Source organism: Metarhizium brunneum, chromosome 1 (assembly GCF_013426205.1).
Source record: "Metarhizium brunneum chromosome 1, complete sequence".
In the NCBI taxonomy this organism is placed as follows: domain Eukaryota; kingdom Fungi; phylum Ascomycota; class Sordariomycetes; order Hypocreales; family Clavicipitaceae; genus Metarhizium; species Metarhizium brunneum.
The window spans coordinates 6,916,836-6,930,743 of record NC_089422.1 but is presented as its reverse complement, the minus strand read 5'-3'; the positions used below and the strand labels follow the sequence as shown (position 1 = coordinate 6,930,743).

Here is a 13,908-nt window from a genome sequence, read left to right as displayed (position 1 = left end):
CCTGCACGGGGCTGGGATGCTCGGAACGAGTTATCATCGTCACGGGTCGACAGTTGAAGACTGGCGGTTGATGGGTTTGATGGCTGTACGCTGCACGCCGCATACTGCACGCTGCCACTTGGTCCCGTGGGTGCTTCAGGTTTAAGCTTGTTTGTTCGTTTGCTCCTTCCCTCCGACTGCCGGGTCTTGGCAACGTTGAACTCATAACGACATGTCGGTCGTGGATAATTTTCACCATCCCTCTCGCCCGCATCATTTCGAGACCGTGGGCCGTTTTGTTCCAAATATATGTAGCCCTCGTCGGTCTATGCATTCCTCTTGTACTAAAAATTTCGCCCCTTCATACCCAAACGACTTTCTTGAATATATTCTGCGCCAATCGCTTCACTGTGCACTGGTTTGCTTCCCAGACAACATCCCTGCTCTGATAACACGCTGCAATAACCGGATTTGTCCTCGTCGCCATGGCATTGCGACGGATCCCCGATTTGTTCGTTCGCAAGGTCCTTGGCATCAATGTCACTGAGCGTTACATTGCAATGCCAACAGACATGGACAAGCAGGCTAGGGATATCCTCGACTCTGCCGACATCTATGTAGAGGACGAACCATCGGTGGCCGAGTGGTTCAAGGAATTGGCCCCTTCAAGGAGAGGAGCCATTGAATATGTTACTAGTCTATTCCCGTCGGCGTCGTGGATTCAGCGGTACAATCTTCAATGGTTGGCAGGAGACATGGTTGCTGGTATGAGGGGTCCTGGCATTACTGCCACTAAACTTTTTGAATGCCAAGTTAATTTGAACCTGCAGGAATAACTATTGGTTTGGTCGTTGTACCTCAAGCATTAGCGTATGCTGCGTTGGCTGATCTGACGCCGCCATACGGCTTATACACCTCGTTTACGGGAGCAGTCTTGTACTGGATCTTTGGGACGTCCAAAGACATTGTCATCGGTGTAAGTTTTCTCAACGGAAATTCCCCCACTTCTGGACTAGATAGTTAAGCCCGAACCGACGTCCCGTTTAGCTTCTAATATTTGAACACTAGACAACTGCAGTAGGATCACTGCTTGTTGGGCAAGTGGTTAATAGAGTCACCCTAAATACCGGAGATTATACAAACGAGCAGGTGGCCCATTGCCTAAGTATGATGTCGGGTGCAATTCTTCTCTTCCTGGGCCTGGTGCGATTGGGCTGGGTGGTAGAGTTCATCCCATATATTCCCATATCTGCATTCGTCACCGCGGCAAGCATCACCATCATGTCGACCCAAATACCTACTGCGCTGGGCCTCCCAGGCGTCAACACAAGAGAACCACCATATAAAGTCATAATTCAGACGCTCAAGCTTCTTCCCCAGACTCAACTCGACGCCGCGGTTGGCCTCTCTTCCATCGCACTACTGTTCGGTATTCGAGGGATATGCACCCAAATGGAGCAGCGCCAACCGAAGAGGAGGCGAATGTGGTCATTCATATCGTCTTTGAGATTGACTTTTACTATGCTGCTCTATACTTTAATCAGCTATTTGGCGAATCGAAGCACGGCGGAGGGGAACGCCAAATTTCGCATCGTGGGTCACATAGAGCGAGGTGAGGACCATCGTCAGACCCATCATATCTTTGCCTTGCATAACATTGTCTACAGGCTTTCAGCGCGCCGGTGTGCCAAGAATCGAAATGAATTTGGTTAAGCAGGTACTACCGGAATTGCCTGCCGTGGCCATCATCTTGGTCATTGAGCACATTGCCATAGCGAAAGCTATGGGCAGGCTGTACAACTACACGGTTAACCCGTCTCAAGAAGTCGTAGCGCTTGGCGCTGCCAATATCCTCAGTCCATTTGTTGGTGGCTACGTCTGTACAGGATCCTTTGGTGCTTCTGCTGTCCTCTCCAAGGCGGGAGTCAGAACCCCCCTAGCGGGACTCTTCAGTGCCGGGGTCCTTATTCTTGCACTTTATGCCTTGACTGGAGTCTTCTATTATATCCCCAAAGCTGCTCTCGCTGGTCTCATCATCCATGCTGTTTGCAACTTGCTAACGCCTCCTCGTAGTTTGTACAAATATTGGCAACTCTCACCCGTTGAATTTTTGATCTGGGTTGTTGGAGTCGCTTTGGCCATATTTGTCTCGCTCGAGGCATCCATCTATGCGGGTGCAGCCCTCTCAATTGTTTTGGTGTTGGTTCGACTGGCTAGGACGCGCGGAACGTTCTTGGGAGTTGTAAAGGCTAAGAGAATTTCGGCAGCGAAACAGAACAGGCCTGGCCAAGGCCATTCTGCCTGCGACAAAACATGCCATGCTGCACCAGATGCGTTTATACCGCTGGACAGATCTGGATCCATTAACCCGGACATTAAGCTTGAGTCTCCCTATCCTGGTGTTTTCATTTATCAGCTACATGAAGGATTCAATTACACCAATCAAGCGTACCACATTGACATTTTGGCCAAATATATCGAGCAGAACACACAAAGGTTGTCCGATGAAGGGTACGAGAAAGAGTCGGACCGTCTGTGGAATGACGCCGGGGGCAGGACACGCCGACCAAACTCTCATCTTCTTCCATATTTGCGTGCCATTGTCCTTGATTTCGGGGCAGTGAATCATGTCGATATTACATCGGTACAAGGGCTCATCGACTTGAGGAACCAACTAGATAACTATTCCGCGCCAGACACTGTTGAGTGGCATTTTGCAAATGTCCATAACCGGTGGACGCGACGCGCTCTAGGAGTAGCGGGCTTTGGTTATCCAACTGCAGAGAATCCCGAGGCTGTCAGAAATTGGAGGCCCATATACAGCATTGCGGCGACGCTTTCAGAGAAAGAAGGGCCGTTTGGAGACGAGAACCGATGCGTTACGGACACTGACACTGACGAGGAACGGACACGAGGAACTATCACCGCAGTCGCAGGTTACGCGAAGAAGCTAGGGAGGTGGGAGGGTTCTAGCAGAGCCGACAATCCACGGATGGCTGCAATTCACGGCGTCAACAGGCCTTTTTTCCACGGTGATCTCTACAGTGCTGTGGAGTGCGCAGTCACCGATGCCCAAAGTAAGAACTCGTCGGCCATAGTGTAAAGACCATTGAATTCATCTCCTACGAAAACTCGACAGGAATAATGGGTTGAGCAGCTCGATTTTATTGGAGCAGGCGTTCGGGGCATCAGCGATGATAAAGCTTGCGAGTAGAATACGCAAGTGGAAACAAGGGTCACCATATACGGTCCATTTCAATTCTTTTTTCTTAACTTTATGGCTTACCTGAAGGCGCCCTGCCCTGTGAAGGCTTTATGTCCCATTGGGTAGTGACCCGTTTTTATGCGAGTTTGTGAGTGATGGACGAAGACCTTTTCGAGTCCCCACGATGATGCATGTGAAAGCGCTCTGGGATTGTGGTCTGTACACCGAACGCCAAGCATATCAACACACCGGTTCCATGGGCAAATATTCCCTTTTGGGAAGAATCTGGAGCATTGATTGGCTACCTCTCCGACAACGACCCCAGTGCCAGGAAGCAGGCCGGGCTTTGCATTTACGATGACATTTAATCGCAAGTTTCGGGATTTAGATGGTATGTGTGCAGTTTTTACGAAAAGTCAGTCTATATTCTTACAAGCTTTAAGCGCTGTAAAACAATGGCATTATCCCAATTAGACCGCTTAGTTGACCAGCAAGAAAGAAAAAAAGTTGGTTACAACTTACAATATCCTTCAACAAAATACACTGCAAGCTGCACGGCAGACGATCAACCATGAGAGAGCATGGAAATGAGCAAATACGTACGCATTCAAAAAAGTAGAGGGTAAACAGGAAATTTTTACAGGATTTGTATGAGCCGGAAATGGTGGTTCGAACCGAGACAGGGCAACAGGAGTCTCGGCAGGTCGAGGCGCTGTGACCGAGGTTAAATATTTACGACTGGGAGCTTTATATGGTTACCAACCGCCGGCTTCTCATGAATGACCGTCCGGTGGACTTTTGAGTCTCATCTTTCAGGTTGCAGGGGCGGCTGGAGATTGCTCTCATAGGGCTCCCCTTGGGATTAGTGTAGGTACATATGTATCTTTGCCCTTGGCCTCGCCTAAACCCAGCAGGTTATGTTACTAGACAGCACTTACAGCCGCATTCTGTCTTGACTAGCCAGCGTACCTGAATATCCCACTAACAGAAAGATTGATAGTGTCTACAGCACGTTGACGAGGCTTGAACTCGTACGCCGACACGAGCTATCAAATGAAGACGGAACCATCACCGAAACGATGCCAACACGGCCTTTCATTGCGCCCTGGCGTGTGTTTCCTAGAAGATGTCTGCCGACAATATGCTAGCGTCGACTTGATGGCGACCATTATGTTGTCCAGTCTGGTCGCACCATGTGCCGGCTTTACGTCGCCGCGCTATAAAAAGTGCGGGCTGCGTCGAGACCTGTCCCCGTTGGATACCACCAAATCACTGCTCGATTGTATTTCGATGCTGGTAGGCTGGTGCAACATGCGGTCGAATGACGTTCATCAGGGCCAGGAGTTGCCTGCAAATCAGGATGCCGTGTTCTTGCACGGTTTGAGCATAGCCACAGAATCTGAGACACGGGACGGCATGTCGAATGCCGGCGTCGTTGTACAATACACCTTGGGCTGATCGAATACGCTGGCTGGAAGGACGAGTTTCCGCATGGAAGCCAAGAATGAATCTGACATGTTGCCAATTTCTGCAAAAAAAGAGAAGTTCGTTGGTGGGTTTGGATATCATACTGAGCAGTTGCGACTATTTTGACGTCAACTCTTTTCTTGGTCACACCGCATTTACCCAGGAACAAATGCATTTGTCTGACACAAGCTGCAGCAGCGGGGGCATTGGGCATCAATACGCACCATGAGAATCGGATATCAACGCTCAGCATTGCATATAGATCGTTGCGTTTAGCTACTATTCCACGTCTCTGCTCCGTCGCTTGTAGCAACAACTTTTTGCTCCACGTGCCCACGATGCTCAGCACGTCGCGACAATGTGGCAATGTGTATATTCGGCAGGAATTGCATTCTACCTCGTGGGCAACTATCCAGAGTGGCGAGAGGGAATATTCTCCGTGGTTCGGGACGTCTCATCGCTATTTCAATGGCTCTTGTCGCGCGGGGCACCGGGCATCTCGGCATCGACGTGCAAAAGGGTCATCCAACATGACTCGGCGTCAATTTGGACGCCGACAAGGCCTTCGGCCATCAAATCGCGGACCAAGGCCTTGATGGCCACGGGAACCATAACCACCGAGGCTTGCGACACGTACCACGGCCATCAAATTCCGCTTCACCTACCAGACATGGCCGGCATGGTTGCCGCCATGAACGACCCCTTCATCGTCATGACGGACTGCAGCTCTCTGGGGTTCGCCCGGGTGGTATGGGACTTTATCGCCTTGAAAATCAGCCAGTACCGAAACGACGGAAACGGGCATTGCTTCTTCGTTTTTCACCCTGATAACGCTTGGATGGGCGCGTTTGTGAGGCTGGAGAGGGCGGAGGGACAGCTCCCGCCCGAGTTTATAGGTGTTGCGCACGACCTCTTTGTGCTCTGCAGATGGATGCTCTGCGTCAGGGTGGCGCTGGTTCAAGCCATGGGAGATGCTGGCAAGGGGATCCGGTTCCATATTCTGATACCGAGCTCTGAGCCGTTGGTCATCCCGCGGCCGTTGAGCTTCATCGATGCCTTGTATCCGTTGACACTCGAAGGGCCAACCAGGCGAGGGCAGACGCTCGTCTGGCTGCGCGTGGTGCCGGAATCGGCGGGCGTGCTCAAGGATATCGGGGCTGTGCCGTCGCCGTGTCCCGTTGGCGCAGAGCGAAAGGCCTGTGCTGCTGTGTGTATCATGTGGATTGTTGCTTCTCCTGCGCTTGTCATGGTCTGCAAGTTGGTCTGCTCGCCGAGGACCCCGTTTTACATGGCGCTATCTTTGACGACTGTTTTCCATGGCTTGGCTTTGGTCGCCACGCTGTGGTTCAAACGGGAGGTGAGGGACTATTATCTCCAGGAAGACGTGCCGGCAGTGTTGGGATGAGATGGTGGCGCCAAGATGGCAATCCTGATACAAGACTCGACGGCAATGCTAAATATATGACCTTGGGGGTCATGAAAATTGACTCGATGTTGTCCAGATGGTGATTTATTGGACCTGGTGGCTACATTGCCGTCAACCGCCACCGGCTCAGGTGCCAAAGTAGCAAGGCCAATGAAGTTTGGCCATGAGCGCGATGGATCAAGGACTTTGGTTCAAGTAGCAAATATGAAATCAACGATAGCTGAGTTGGATAAGCAGCGCTGGTACAGTCATGTTGGTACGCGTACACGAACGCATTTTCGATGCAGTCTGATTGGTCGTGACATGTTTCTAGTTCAAATGGCCATCTGGATGCACGTGCTGTTGAACATGAACAGAATGTGGCGGATTGTGCGACCCAGTTATTTTGACAGCTGGCACCGTGGACTCGATGCCTCGGTCTTGATGAAGCTCATCCCGAATTGAGCCGTTTCATATGCCAAGCTCGTCACCTCTGGCCAGACTTAAAAGCGCAACGCCCAACACAACCATCCCCTTCCAATTGCAGTGTCACTCCTCGACCCCAGCTTCTCCGTCATCATCACTGCGTCTTCCCACGCGACATCTACCTTGACACTTCCGCTCGTCCGCGCGCCTGGCCCCGAGCCAACATGACGGTCAAGACCATCCCCCGTCCATCGCTCACGGTGGTGGATAACCGCACCGGCAAAAGCTATGAGCTTCCCATCCAGCACAACTCGGTCTTGGCCACCGACATCAAGAAGATCAAGGCGCAGTCGCACACCGACCGTGCCGAGGATGAGACCAGCCAGGGCCTCCGAGTCTACGACCCGGCTTACATGAACACAGCCGTCGTCCAGAGCAAAATCACCTACATTAATGGCCAGGATGGCATCCTCCGATACCGAGGGTACCCTATCGAGCAGCTCGTCAACAAGAGCAACTTCCTCGAATCCGCATTCCTGCTCATCTACGGCGAGCTGCCGACCGGCTCGCAGCTCCAGAGCTGGCAAGATGAGATCATGCACCACACGTATATCCACAGCGACATTGAGGGCATGTTCAAGTCCTTCCGTTATGACTCTCACCCCATGTCCATGATGACCTCTGCCTTTGCCACCCTGGGCGCCTTTGCCCCAGAAGCGAACCCATCCCTGCAAGGCCAGAAACTCTACACGGATGCCGCCACGGGCGATCCCGCCGCCCTCCAGGTCCTCGACAAGCAGATTCTCCGCATCATCGGCAAGGCGCCCACGCTCGCCGCCGCATCGTACCGCATGCGACAGGGCCGGCCCTTCAACCGGCCCGCCCAGGGCTTGTCCTACACAGGCAACTTTCTCTACCTGCTCGACAACCTCTCCGGACACGAGTACCGCCCGCACCCCGTGCTCGAGAGGGCCCTCGACGCCCTGTTCATCATCCACGCCGACCACGAAGTCAACTGCTCCACGGCAACCGTCCTCCAGGTCGGGAGCTCGTTGGTCGACCCGTACAGCGCCGTTGCCGCCGGGTGTGCTGCGCTCTACGGCCCGTCCCACGGCGGCGCCTCGGAGAGCGCCATACGCATGCTCATGGAGATTGGGTCTCCCGAGAACGTGCCCGCCTTCATGGCCAAGGTGGAGAAGCGGGAGCGCGTCCTCGTCGGCTTCGGCCACCGCGTGTACAAGAACGTGGACCCGCGGTCAAAGGCTATTCGGCAGCTTGCAGAGGAGGTCTTTGAGGTGACTGGCCGCAACAAGCTCCTCGACACGGCGCTGGCTCTTGCTAAGCTTGCTGGGGAGAGCGACTTTATGCGCAGCCGAAACCTGTATCCCAACGTGGACTTTTACTCGGGCCTCATCTATCAGGCCATGGGATTCCCGCTAGAGTACGTATCATTCCAGACCTTGTCTGCCTATTTATACGTGCATCTTGCTAACCGCTCCCTTGTAGCTTTTACCCCGTCCTGTTCGCAGTGCCCCGGTGTGTTGGCTGGTTGGCGCACTGGCGCCAGCAGATGCTGAACCCGTCGGGCGTCAAGATCTGGCGCCCGAGGCAGCTGTATCTCGGCGAGGGGCAGAGAGACTACGTCCAAGCGGAGAGACGAGGGCAAAAGACGGGCGCTGGAGTGTTCGACGCCCCCTGTCAAGTCAGCCACGGCGGAGACAGCAAGAGGAACAAACTTGCTACTTATAGGGATGAAAGGGGTGAAATTCTCAAGCCGAAGTTATAGGAGAAGCCTTTATTGATCTTGGAATAGGTTGTGGATTTCTTGCTGTATTGATAGGGCGTTTAGAACGGTAGTTTGGGTCAGATTGCGCCGGTAGAAGCTTCATTTCAATCAGGAAACATATGCCTCTATGCAGAATGGCGACGTCGCAAAACAAACGCGATATGGGCTACCACATTCCCACACTGGCACTGACACATAAAGAGTCAAAAGTTGGCATTCAAATTTTTCATATTTCAAGTTGCCGGCTGCGGCTAAACGGTGTCAACTGATGGCAGATGGACGAGCTACGCAAACATTCAGTCATGATACAGACAAGTTGGGTGCTATTTTTCATCATTTCGTGCCTGATTTCTTCGCAATGTACCCTCTCTCCCAGCACCAGAACAGCTCTACTGCTCCTCTGCGACTTGGACCCCCTGTGTCTTTTCGCGTGCCGCCGCCTTTCTCGCTTTTCTTGCCTTCCTGCGCGCTCGGTATACCAGCAGCAGTTCCGAGCCGGTTAAAAACTGGCCAATGACAAAAGCTGGCACGAGCACCATTCCGATCCAAACCGCCGTCTCAAAGTTAACCACAGCCCTTGTCAAGCACAATGTCACACTGCTCAAGTCGGCGTATCCCGTGATGGCGGTGAAGAACAAGAGCACCGACAGAAGCTGGTACACGAGGTTGGAGGCGAGTGACAACCGGGTCACTTGGCTGTTTCCCGGGATGGGGTCTCCGGGAGTGAGCGCAGCAGGCTTGGAGTAAAAGTACAGCACGACAGCAGCTATAGCAACGATGAAGGTGATGAGGCCAAGGATCTTGCCGAGTTGTCAGTGTCGTTGGGGGTGGAAAAAGGTGGAGGAGTGAATCAAACTTACCCCGTGGGCGGTGCGAAAATGCTGAGTACCCGACGCGGCGAGAATACCAAAGACCGGGAGGAGGATGAGGGAGGGGATCACGCCAAAGATGACGGTCAGCCTGCAGACCTTGGGTGTCCATTTCGGCAGCACATCCGGCACGCGTAGGCGAGTGAGGATGTTTCGCAGGCTGGTGAGACTCATGACGAAGGGCATGAGGAAAAACAACCCAATAATGGCAGACCCAACTAGCCACATCATACATGTTAGTGTCTTTTGTGCTCGACTACACGTGGATCAAGGATTTGTGACGGGCTTACCATGCAAAGATACAAACGCAGTATATATGTTGATGGGAAATCCGTTGACGGACAAGGCTTGCACCGCGTTGCCGCCGGATATGAAGACGTCGCCCAACTGCTTCCCGTCAATGTCAAACGTGTTTCCCTGCGACACGACGCGAATCATGCTCTTGGGGATGAGCGCCCTCAGGGCGTTTTGCACATTCTCGCTCAAACCCCCGCCACCCAAAGAGACGGAGCCGCTGCTCTGCAGGCCGCTGGCCACGAGCAGCACGCCCGCGAAGCCATCGCAGGTCAGGGCGTCGACGCCCTTTTGCGCCACGGCAGAGATGGAATCCGCCGTGAACAGGCTGGACAAGTTGAGCCCGGAAGCCGCACCCTCGTCTCGACCTGCCAGCGCCAGCGCCCTGGTCGGTTCCTCTACATCCCTCTTCACCTTGGAGCCCCCGGACAGCACCGCGCCCAAGTTGATGCCCTGCGCGAGCAACTTCTGCAGCGTGACGACGCCAGAGCTCCCCAAGCCCTGGCCGAAGCCCACGGCCGCACCGCCCGTCGAGTCGTTGAAATCGACTCTGCTGTCGGGCACTTCCGCGCTCGGCTGCTTAGAAGTCCCGTTGAGGATGGCGTTGATGCCGCCAATGGCCTGCACGCCGTCCCCGGCACCCGTGATCAGGCCTCGTGTGAAGCCACCGGCCGCGCGGGCGATGTCGATCCCCGAAGTCAGACTCGCCAGGCCGCCCGTGCCGTTGCCCAAGCTCCCAAGGGCTTTGGTAGCGGTCCCATTCGCAAGGAACCGCGACGAGAGCCCCTCGGCAAAGTTTTGCGTGATGCCGGCAATGTCGACGTCGCCGGCGGGCATGGATGCCAACGGCTCGGGGGGGCCGTCGGGCTGAAGACCCAGGCCGATGGCCGCGCCTTTCCCAAGGCCCTTGCCTAGGCCGGATGCTGCCGGCGACCCGAACCTGGATAGGAGGCCGTTGACGCCTCCGCTGAAAAGGGCGTCCATGCCGCTGCCGCTGCCGCCGCCGAATTGGGACAGCAGATCCGTCGTGTTGAGATTGCCGGCCACTGCGTCGCTGAGGCCAAAGGCAAAGCTTCCCGCAATATTAGGTATGTCATTGATACTTGCCGGACTAGCCGGGGCCAGAGCCTTGTTTGTCAGACGGAGCCCCTTGGCGGCACCGAGGCCCAGTCCGGCGCCGGTGTTGAGCGCCGTCGCGCCAAAGTCGATGGGGGGAAGCATGGAACCGAGGCTGCTCACCTGCGAGCTGACGTTGATCTTGTCGGTGAAGGAGTTGCCGAGCCCAAAGGTGAATGCCTCTGCGAGGCCGGGAATATCCGACTGAGACTTTGCCGCGGGAGGCGTGAAGTTCTTGTTGCTCGCCAGCCCGAGCCCCAAGGACGTGCCGCTGCCCAGGCCGCGCCCGGCACCGAGGACGGCGCTTCCGAGGTCAAAGTCGGCGGGGAGGACGTTTCCAAGCCCGACGTTGCTTGTGTTGACGGATTCGGAGAGGCTTCTGCTCAGGCCGAAGGCGAGCGAGCCCGCAATCTTGGGGATATCGGCCGCGGACGCCGGCGACGCCATGGAGAAGCCAGTGCCGTTGTTTTGCGTCAGCTTCAGGCCCACGGCGGCTCCCTTGCCCAGACCAGTTCCGACGTCCAGGGCCGCGCTGGCAAAGTCGATGGGGGGCAGCATGGAGGCGAGGCTGTTTGCGCTGACGTTGATGTTGTCGGTGAGGGAGTTGCTGAGGCCAAACGCAAGACTGCCCGCGATGCCGGGGATGTCCTGGGCCGATTTTGCCGTCGGCGGAGCAATGTTCTTGGAGGTGAGCTTGAGTCCCCGCGCGGCACCGCTTCCGAGCCCGGCTCCTACGCTGAGCGCCGCGCCGCCAATGTCGAGGTTGCTGGGGAGGCTGCCTGCCAGGCTGCTGACGTTTACAGAGTCCGTCAGGCTCTTGCTGAGGCCGAATGCGAGCGTGCCTGCTACCTTGGGAATATCCAACTGCGACCCGGGCGGCGGCGGTGTAAAGGTTGTGGCGTTGGTGAGCTTCAGGCCGAGAGCTGCTCCGTTGCCAATGCCGCTGCCGACGTCCAACGCCGCCGCTCCAAAGTCTATCGGCGGCAACATGGACGCCAGGGTATTCGCGCTGACATTGAGGTTGTCTGTAAACGAGTTGCTGAGACCAAATGCCAACGTGCCGGCAATGCCGGGAATGTCGGCCACGGACTTGGGCGGAGGAGGAGCGAGGTTCTTGTTCTGCGTGACGAGCTTCAACCCGGTTGCGGCACCGCCTCCGAGTCCCGTTCCCAAGTTGAGAACAGTGCCCCCAATATCGAGGTTGGAGGGGACAAGGCTGTTCAGAGTCCCGGTATCGATGGAGCCGGTGAGGCCTTGGCTGAGGCCAAAGGCAAGCGTGCCCGCGAGACGGGGGATATCCGACCCGGATGCAGGCGGCGGAGGCGCAACGCCAGTATTGTTTGTGAGTTTGAGTCCCACGGCGGCGCCTTTTCCAATTCCCGTCCCGACATCTGCCACTGTCGCCCCGACGTCAATGGGCGGGAGGAACGACGCCAAACCCTGGGTCCCGTTCAAGCTCGAGGTCAAGGCCTGGCTCGCCCCGAAGCCGAAACCCCCAATCGCGTCCTCGAGATTTGTCCCGTTCAGCGGCGGCCCGGAATTCCTCTGCGACAGGCCCAGGCCCACGGCGGCGCCGTTGCCTATCCCTGATCCAAGCGATGTCCCCAGACCACCGAGCGGCGGCAATTTCAAGATATTGCTGCCCATGAGGGCCTTGACAGCGGTGGCCGTGAGTCCCATGGCCGCATTCTGAATCACCGGGTTCAGTCCTGTATTCTTCATGCCATTGTCCGCCGCGACCTGCTGGGCGGTGCTCTTGGTCATGGACGCCGGAGCCAGCGAGAGACCCTGGGCCGCTCCCTCGCCGGCACCGACGCCTCCGAAGAAACCTGCCCCGGCGAGGCCATCGCCCGTCTTGGAGAGAAGATTCCCGACGGCACCGCTTATGGCGTTCGAGATGAGACCTCCCGCCTTGCCGCCGGCACCGTCGCCTTTTCCCCCGCCGCCCAACAAACCCTCCAGCAGTCCGCCGAGTCCTCCTCCGCCGTCGTTTCCAGCGGCGTCGTCTGCTCCGCTGCCGTTTTGATCGCCGGCATCCGCCTTGCCCCGATCCCCTCCCTTGTTGCCTCCCAAAAGCCCGGAAAGCAGTCCCCCGAGCGGCCCCGCCCTCTTGGTCGCATGACCGGCGGCAGTCGTCCTCTTGAGCTCCAGTCGGTACGCCTCGTCCGTGTTGTCATTCACACTACGGAGGTGGGCGTCCAAGTCATCCGCCAGCATGCCAAGTTCAGACACGCCGTAGCGCCCAGCTGCCTCGCGGGACGTGTCGCTCAACACGCCCACGAGAGCCATGTACGTGTGCCGCAGCTGATTATCTTGCACAATGGCCCGCACCGTTTCCGCCGACATGATGCTGTGCAAGTTTGGTGTTTGCGGGCTCCCGTCACCATCCTCGTCCTCGTCGCCCGGCTCGACGGCATGTTGGACTTGCGCCCACGCCGTGGATATTACGCTGAAAAGAAGAAAAACAGAAAGAAATAGGTGGCTCCATCGGCAGTTCAAGTATTGAACCATTATGCAACGAGGCAGAATGCCAGTGCCGACGCGTCGAGTATTACAAGGTTGTATAAACAAGGGATTCCGGGTCCAACAATGACATGTCGTCGACCTGCGACCAACAACAACAGGATGCTCGAGTCCAGCGCGACGAAGCACAGGTCAGTCGCTGTGTAGAATCGGCACGGCGTGCCCGGACAAGGCCCTCTTATTGAATGGGCCGTCGACACGGAGCGCATTGTTTCCACCCAGGTCCGGAGGATAACACGTTTGAGTTTGAAGAGGACGCTCCCCGGCGATCCCCACATGTTGCCGAAGGGGAAGAATACACCAGCCCCCGCGGGCCTCTCTTCTAGGCGACTCGCTCTGATCTACTACATGGGTGCAGGCGAGATTCGGGCGTCTCGTTTCCGCAGGCGAGGCGCGGTGGAACCGTGTTTGGGATCTGTTTCCGCAGAAGTCGTCCAGTGGTGTCTGCACGGAAAGGGGGCAAGCTTGCGATTGCGCATCCACGGGATTATGCGTCCGTGGTCAAAGCCACTTTTGCCTTTACATCAGCATTACCGTTGACATCCCTGTGATGAACCGGTGGGCTTGGGCAATCGCCGCGCAGAGAGGCAGAGTCTGGGGTCTAGGCGAAGCGTACTTGATTGATGCCGTTTTTTGGTGTTTCAGTGATACCCAAGAGGCCCACTGTTGCGATTGTCGAGTTTCAAATCCGAGAGTCTGAGTGTCTATTTTAATCGGATAACCTATTTGTTCACACTTATAACGTTTGAAGTTGTTGGACTGACGGGGCGCTTTGCCTAATTGGGACATTCTAAACGCGGCTCCAGGAACCCGGCCGCCGTGATAGGGGAGGAGTCTT

General features: G+C 55.8%; 4 protein-coding genes across 4 annotated transcripts; 3 read left to right on the top strand and 1 right to left on the bottom strand.

Annotated features, from left to right (window-relative positions):
* Positions 1-464: 464 nt before the first annotated feature.
* cys-14_1 (Sulfate permease 2) lies at positions 465-3,082 on the top strand (the record flags this gene model as incomplete). Its single annotated transcript, XM_014692952.1, has 4 exons — positions 465-744; positions 810-955; positions 1,048-1,591; positions 1,647-3,082. 4 exons carry the CDS (start codon positions 465-467, stop codon positions 3,080-3,082), a joined length of 2,406 nt encoding a protein of 801 aa, XP_014548438.1.
* A 1,927-nt stretch (positions 3,083-5,009) lies between these two features.
* On the top strand, positions 5,010-6,056 carry G6M90_00g021080 (uncharacterized protein; the record flags this gene model as incomplete). The annotated part of the gene is made up of 1 exon (XM_014692953.2): positions 5,010-6,056. One exon carries the CDS (start codon positions 5,010-5,012, stop codon positions 6,054-6,056), a length of 1,047 nt encoding a protein of 348 aa, XP_014548439.2.
* A 650-nt stretch (positions 6,057-6,706) lies between these two features.
* gltA (Citrate synthase) lies at positions 6,707-8,268 on the top strand (the record flags this gene model as incomplete). Its single annotated transcript, XM_014692954.1, has 2 exons — positions 6,707-7,923; positions 7,989-8,268. The coding sequence occupies 2 exons, from the start codon at positions 6,707-6,709 to the stop codon at positions 8,266-8,268; spliced, it is 1,497 nt and encodes a 498-aa protein (XP_014548440.1).
* A 389-nt stretch (positions 8,269-8,657) lies between these two features.
* Positions 8,658-12,893, bottom strand: G6M90_00g021060 (uncharacterized protein; the record flags this gene model as incomplete). Its single annotated transcript, XM_014692955.1, has 3 exons — positions 8,658-9,068; positions 9,129-9,355; positions 9,428-12,893. 3 exons carry the CDS (start codon positions 12,891-12,893, stop codon positions 8,658-8,660), a joined length of 4,104 nt encoding a protein of 1,367 aa, XP_014548441.1.
* Between the last annotated feature and the right edge of the window lie 1,015 nt (positions 12,894-13,908).